The sequence below is a fragment of the Teleopsis dalmanni genome, chromosome 1 (assembly GCF_002237135.1).
Source record: "Teleopsis dalmanni isolate 2A chromosome 1, ASM223713v2, whole genome shotgun sequence".
In the NCBI taxonomy this organism is placed as follows: Eukaryota; Metazoa; Arthropoda; class Insecta; order Diptera; family Diopsidae; genus Teleopsis; species Teleopsis dalmanni.
This window is the reverse complement of record NC_051846.1, coordinates 128309799-128317589: the sequence shown is the minus strand read 5'-3', so window position 1 is coordinate 128317589 and position 7791 is coordinate 128309799. Positions and strand designations below refer to the sequence as shown.

General features: G+C 33.2%; 1 protein-coding gene across 1 annotated transcript; it reads left to right on the top strand.

Annotated features, from left to right (window-relative positions):
• The first annotated feature begins 1883 nt into the window (after nucleotides 1-1883).
• Nucleotides 1884-2729, top strand: LOC119666051. Its single transcript, XM_038075324.1, has one exon. It carries the CDS (start codon nucleotides 1884-1886, stop codon nucleotides 2727-2729), a length of 846 nt encoding a protein of 281 aa, XP_037931252.1.
• The last annotated feature ends 5062 nt before the right edge of the window (nucleotides 2730-7791 follow it).

The window sequence follows — 7791 nt, the reverse complement described above, 5'->3', positions numbered from 1 at the left end:
ATTTTTGTTTACGAAAATGAAATAAGCAAAATGCAAATGCAACATTCAGTTTGCGTTTATGTTTCATACTAAGTGTGTGCGAAGGTTGAAGCAATGGTAAGTAACTTTGTAATTGAAAGTTTGTTTTATTATCTTTAAAGGCTTTTATGTGCATTGTGATTCTTGTAATAATATTTTTTTTTAATTAATGTTTTTTAAAAGGATAGATAGTCGCTTTTTTTATTGTTTAATTAATTAATTTGCAACAAATACATAAATTCCATAAAGCGAATACGAACGGTAGATGGTGCTTGCAGACAAGCCCATATAATTTGCTGGACTCCGCATTCGGCGCTATGACTCAATTTATTTATTGATCAAATGCAAATTTTTTAAAAATCATTATAAAAAAAACTGTGCATACGATTATTATGAATTTTGAAATATTGAAAGAAAACTCCTTCATCTTTATATAGACATATAGGTTATCCCGATCGGGGTTTTGCACGGTAAGATATTTGATTGCAAAAAATTATAACCTCAAAAAAAATATTCCAATATTTTTTGATGAAATTCTTTTGATATGAATTAAATACTAAATTGATATTATTAAATAATTGTTCAGTCATATATTTTTTAACATTTGTCATCTTTATTTTTTTTTTTAAATGATTGTTTTAAGAGAAATAATAATTTTCATATATGATTGAATTGCCTTGTTCGAAGAATAGTTCGATTTTTATGATTTTTTTTGTAATTGAAAGTTTGTTTTATTATCTTTAAAGGCTTTTATGTGCATTGTGATTCTTGTAATAATATTTTTTTTTAATTAATGTTTTTTTAAAAGGATAGATAGTCGCTTTTTTATTGTTTAATTCATTAATTTGCAACAAATACATAAATTTCATAAAGCGAATACGAACGGTAGATGGTGCTTGCAGACAAGCCCATATAATTTGCTGGACTCCGCATTCGGCGCTATCACTCAATTTATTTATTGATCAAATGCAAATTTTTTAAAAATCATTATAAAAAAAACTGTGCATACGATTATTATGAATTTTGAAATATTGAAAGAAAACTCCTTCGTCTTTATATAGACATATAGGTTATCCCAATCGGGGTTTTGCACGGTAAGATATTTGATTGCAAAAAATTATAACCTCAAAAAAAACATTCCAATATTTTTTGATGAAATTTGTATGATATGAATTAAATATTAAGTTGATATTATTAAATAATTATTCAGTCATATATTTTTTAACATTTGTCATCTTTATTTTTTTTTCAAATGACTGTTTTAAGGGTAATAATAATATTCATATATGATTGAATTGCCTTGTTCGAAGAATAAGGCGATTTTTATGATTTGTTTTGTAATTGAAAGTTTGTTTTATTATCTTTAAAGGCTTTTATGTGCATTGTGATTCTTGTAATAATATTTTTTTTAATTAATGTTTTTTAAAAGGATAGATAGTCGCTTTTTTTATTGTTTAATTCATTAATTTGCAACAAATACATAAATTCCATAAAGCGAATACGAACGGTAGATGGTGCTTGCAGACAAGCTTTTGTGGCTGTAAACAACATCAACTATTTTTTACGTTCGCATGGCCATCTGTTGTAAAAAGAAAAACAGCGATAGCAAAATAGAAAGAGCAACCAACTTAACGTTTTTCGTTTTCTTTTGTATCATTATTACTTTTAAGAGTTTTGGGTAAAGAACGAATAAAGACTTAAGTAGAAATTAAAACACGTGTTTTACTTCTTGTGTTATTTGCATTAAATATTATATGTGCAGAAAGTGCACTGGCAATCATAATATTTACATTTATACAAATAGTGAAAAAGAAAGCTATAATTGGTGACCCCGTGGTAAAAACGACACAGCAAATACTTTCAACATGAACACCGAGCAGCAGCCTTCTACAAGTCATGCTACGCAAGAGCATTCTGACGAAAAAGAAGTAACGTCGGTGGAGTTTAAGTTACCGCCATTTTGGAAACAAGATCCAGCCTTGTGGTTCATCCAAGTGGACGCAGCATTCCATCGCAAGAAGATTACTGGAGACAACAGCAAATATTGGACAGTAATTTCTTACATTGATCCAGAATTACTGCAACATGTCTCAGACATAGTCAAAAATCCTCCTGATACCGACAAGTATAAAACACTTAAAGAATGTCTTATCAGTCGTCTAAGACCACCGCAAGAACAACAGTTACAAACTTTACTATACGACATTGAATTAGAAGACAGCAAACCTTCGCAATTGTTACGCAAAATGCAAGACTTAGCAGATAACAAAGTAACAGAAGATGTCTTACGTTCACTCTGGTTAAAGCGACTACCAGCCAACGTTCAGTTCGTTCTGTCGGTCAATGTAGAAAGCAGTCTCACGGCAGCAGCAAATATGGCTGATCGGTTAATCGAAATCAATCCAGTACAAAGTGTCATGGCCACTAGTAATGTTAATGACATTATAGTACATCCAAGTAAATTTCCTGATGATCAACGCACAGATAGACTGGAGAAAGCAGTACAAGCCTTACAAGAAGCGGTAAAAGAAATCACCAACAGCATGAGAAGTCATGAGCGAACACCAAATAACAGAGCACGAGCAAGACCTGAGTCTTTCCACCAAACATTTGCACAGAATAACAAAATATGTTTTTACCATAAACGTTTTGGCACAAATGCAAATAAATGTGAAGACGGGTGCACATATACACAAAAACAGGGAAACTAAACAAGCTGTCCTTAGAGCAAACGGGAAGTGACAGCTATTCAGTAAAAAAAGAAATCCGTTTGTATATTTATGATAAAAAAAGCAGAATAAAATTGTTAATAGATTCAGGTTCAATATTATCAGTATTACCTAGAGATCTTTTTCAAACAAAACAAAACCTTAGCGCAATGAAATTGTATGCTGCAAATGCAAGCGTCATAAATACCTACGGCAGAAAGATCCTGCAGCTAGATCTCAACTTACGCAGATGCTTCAAATGGCCATTTACAATTGCAGATGTACAAATGCCCATCATCGGAGCAGACTTTCTGAAACATTTTGGTTTGCTCATTGACTTGCGTAACCGATGTCTTATCGACGTTACCACTAATTTCACAACAAAATGTAACATTGTACGAACTTCTGTGCATAGCATCTCCACCATAAATCAACAGAATACTTATTCTAATATATTGAAAGATTTTGTTGACATTACTAAACCTACGTCAGCACCACTCGCGGAAACCGAGTCTCCAGCTGCTCATTTTATCGAAACGACTGGATCCCCAGTTTTCGAACGCCCCAGGAAACTAGCCGGCGAAAAACTAAAAGCACTACGACTTGAAATCGAATGTATGCTCGAACAACGCATCATAAGAGCGTCACGAAGTTCGTGGGCAAGTCCAGTTCATCTTGTACCAAAAAAAAATGATGGCTGGCGCGTTTGTGGTGATTACAGAAAATTAAATGCTAAAACAACGCCAGACAGGTATCCACTACCACTACTACAAGATCTTTTCCAGAGATTACATGGAAAAAAGGTGTTTTCAACATTAGATCTAATAAAAGCCTATCACCAAATACCCATGGCAACGCAAGATGTTCCAAAAACAGCAATCAATACCCCATTTGGCCTGTACGAATACGTCGTTATGCCGTTTGGATTACGCAATGCATCGCAAACCTTCCAAAGGTTTGTCGATTCTGTTTTTAGAGGACTTGACTTTGTATTCGCCTACATAGATGATGTAATTATCATGTCAGAATCCCATGAGCAGCATCAAGAGCATCTGAAGCAAGTTTGTCAGCGTCTTAGAGAATATAAGTTAGTCATTAATGTCAGCAAATGTGTTTTTGGCGAAGAGCAAGTACAATATTTGGGTTATACTATCAACCAAAATGGTTATCAGCCACCTAAAGAGCGTGTTCAAGCAATTGTCAACTATAAACAACCTGAAACGATTCAAGATTTACGAAGATTCCTCGGTGTAATCAACTATTATCGCAGATGTATACCTAATGCAGCCAAACTCCAAGCACCTCTCAACGAATTTATAAAAGATTCGAAAAAAAATGATAAAAGAAAAATTCCATGGACGGCAGAAACAGTCAAAGCTTTCATAAAATGCAAAGAAAGCCTAGCTGAAGCAACTCTTATGTCATTTCCAAACCCCGAAGCAACTCTAGTTCTCACAACAGATGCCTCTGACACCGCAATCGGAGCAGTTCTAGAGCAGTTCGTTGAAAGTCAATTCAAGCCTATTGGTTTATTTTCAAGAAAATTAAATTCAACTGAATGCAACTACAGCACTTACGATCGAGAACTCCTCGCAGTGTTTTCAGCAGTTAAATTTTTCCAGCACTTCTTAGAAGATCGCCCATTTGTAACTAAAACCGATCACAAACCTCTCGTTTATGCATTGCATAGGAAGACTGAACAAGCTTCACCTCGGCAACTTCGCCAGTTGTCCTTTATATCACAATTCAACACAGAGATAGTGTACGTCAAAGGTGAAGATAATATTGTAGCTGATGCATTGTCCAGAATCAACCAGATTGACATGCCAACAATTATCAGTTCACACGAAATTCAACAAGCTCAAGCTAACGATGACGAACTTCAAGATTTGTTAAAAAATTCCAATTCTTCATTAAAATTACAGCGACTTAACGTTGATCCAGAACAAAACATATTTATTTATTGCGATATCTCGTCTGGAACCATAAGACCATTTATTCCTAAGCAGCTTCGTAAAGCAGTTTTTGATGCGGTTCATGGACTAGCTCATCCTGGAGGTAGATCAACAAGTAAACAGTTGAGAACTAAATTTGTTTGGCCAGGAATCAGACAAAATGCTTTAGCATGGTCACGTAGTTGTTTATCCTGCCAAAGAGCCAAGATACAACGGCACAACAGACTCGAGCCCAATCATATCGCAGTACCAAGTACTAGGTTCAATCATATCCACATTGATCTCATCGAGCTATCAACAGTTGATGGATTCAGGTACTGTCTCACTATAATAGACAGATTTTCCCGTTGGCCAGAGGCCATACCTATAAAAAATATCACTGCAGATACAGTTGCAACAGCCTTGTATGACAATTGGATATGCCGTTATGGTACACCTCTATCAATTACTTCGGATCAAGGTACTCAGTTCGAGTCAGCCCTTTTCACTGCAATGGCGAAATTAATAGGCGCTTCCCGCATCAGAACAACACCTTACCATCCAGCTTCCAACGGCATGGTAGAGCGCATGCACCGAACACTAAAGGCAGCTCTCATGTGCCATCCACAAATTCCTTGGACACAACGCTTATCAACTGTGCTCCTTGGACTCCGCACGTGAGTTAAAGAAGATTTAAACGCCTCATCTGCAGAACTACTATATGGAACACAGCTGCGCGTTCCTGGAGAATTTTTCATCAACGAAGATATGCCAGCAGATCCGCAAGTGTTCGTTGAAAAGTTAAGAGAGCACATGCGAAGCATCAGACCAACTCCAACGGCTCATCACACAAAAGCTAGAGTCTTCATACTAAAAGATTTATATAAATGCTCACACGTATTTCTAAGACTAGATGGAGTTAAAAAGCCACTCGAGTCACCGTATTCCGGACCACACAAAGTGATGGAAAGAACGAGTGACAGAGTATTCAAAATCGATGTCAACGGTGAACAAAAGTCAATATCAATAGAAAGACTAAAACCGGCATTTGAAGCCAAAAATGATTTGTCGACAACTAAACAAGAGCTACCTGAAACGCCAAACCTACACCATTGGGGTTCAGGTATGGACCGCCCTAAAAGAACGTTCTCGAGGTTGAAAAAGGTATCGTTCCCAAGTGATTGCACTAGGTCACTTGGGGGGGAATAATGTGGCTGTAAACAACATCAACTATTTTTTACGTTCGCATGGCCATCTGTTGTAAAAAGAAAAACAGCGATAGCAAATAGAAAGAGCAACCAACTTAACGTTTTTCGTTTTCTTTTGTATCATTATTACTTTTAAGAGTTTTGGGTAAAGAACGAATAAAGACTTAAGTAGAAATTAAAACACGTGTTTTACTTCTTGTGTTATTTGCATTAAATATTATATGTGCAGAAAGTGCACTGGCAATCATAATATTTACATTTATACAAATAGTGAAAAAGAAAGCTATACTTTCTAAAAATAGTGTTAAGCGCATTTTTTAATATTACTTACAATATATGTATATAATATATCATTTAATAGAATTATGAAAATAAGTTTAAATAAAATTTTTTTATTAAAAATGTATTAAAAAATAAACATGATATATGAAATATATGATATATGAAAATGAATTTTTTTTTAATTAATTAATTAATTAATTTATTGGTTTTTTTTTTCCAGCTCTAGGTTTTGTTTTTGGAGGCTGCGTCGCATTTGGAAATCTGCAATTAATAAAAATATATATGTAAATATCATACTTATGTTTAAATAAATAAGCGTATAAATACTTACAATGATTGTTCTTTTTCTTTTCGGAATTCTGAAGAATTAAAAAAAAATTTATTAATTTATTTGAAAATTTTAATAAAAATGGTTTAAATTACATTTTTTTCTTTGTTGTCTTTTCTTCTCAACTGATTGTTTTAAGAGAAATAATAATTTTCATATTTGATTGAATTGCATTGTTCGAAGAATTGCATTGTTTTCTGATTTTTTTTGTAATTGAAAGTTTGTTTTGTTATCTTTAAAGGCTTTTATGTGCATTGTGATTCTTGTAATAATATTTTTTTTAAATTAATGTTTTTTAAACGCTTAAATAGTCGCTTTTTTTATTGTTTAATTCATTTATTCACAACAAATGCATTAAGCAAATACAAACACCATATCTTATTTGGCTTCGAATTATAGATGGCAGTAAGCCTCCTGCTTTGCTTCTGGGCCGTATATGGTGCTGTGGAGGTTCACGTTTTTTATCAATTAATTGGATTTTTGATAAAAAATGAACCATTTTTGAAAAAATAATATGGAAAAACTGTGCATACGATTTTCTTGATTTTGACTATTTTGGAAAGGTGATATATTTGTCTTTAAAGGAAAAATATCTTTATTGCCATCGGGCTTATGCACGCTATGATATATATGTTAGCGTAAAATAAGGTAGAAAAAAAAGTTATTTTTTATCATATTTTTATGATAAATATAAAATAATCGATTGACGATTTAAAATTGTATTTCGTGATGTGTTTCTGATCATTTTGCGTTTTCACTTTTTTCAAATGTATTATCTGGAGTGAGATAAGACATTGATTTTTGACATGTTTTTGTGCGAATTCCACGCATACGATTTTTCTGATTTTTACTTTGTTTGAAAGCCTGATTTATTGCCTTTCAAATGCATGTGCGTGCAAGTCCATCGAACTCTTAGTTGTTTTTTAATAATTTTTTAAGTAAAAAAAGTCAGTTTTTTTAAAAAATTTGGTTTTTTTATTTTGTGAATATCTCAGCTATTGAGCAACATTCAGTTATGAGGTATATACCAAATGAAAGATTATTGAATTTTCTTTCTAAGTCATATTTCTTATTTCTTGAGAAAGCTTTAATTTATCTAATATTGACAAATTAGTAAACTTAGAAAAATTTCGTGTTCCAATTCCGGTTTGGACCTCCCAGCATCGTTGCTATCTTGGCGCTCGTGAATTTAACCCAATTTATTCGTCATTTAGGTTTTTAGAAATGGTAATGCTGCATATGCAAGTGAAACGAAATAAAAAATGGAACAAATTTTAAACTGTTATTTGGTTGTCAAAATGTAAACAAAACAT

What these genes read in the sequence shown, in the direction of transcription:
- LOC119666051 (XM_038075324.1), top strand. Translation starts at nt 1,884, where the DNA reads ATGAACACCGAGCAGCAGCCTTCTACAAGTCATGCTACGCAAGAGCAT.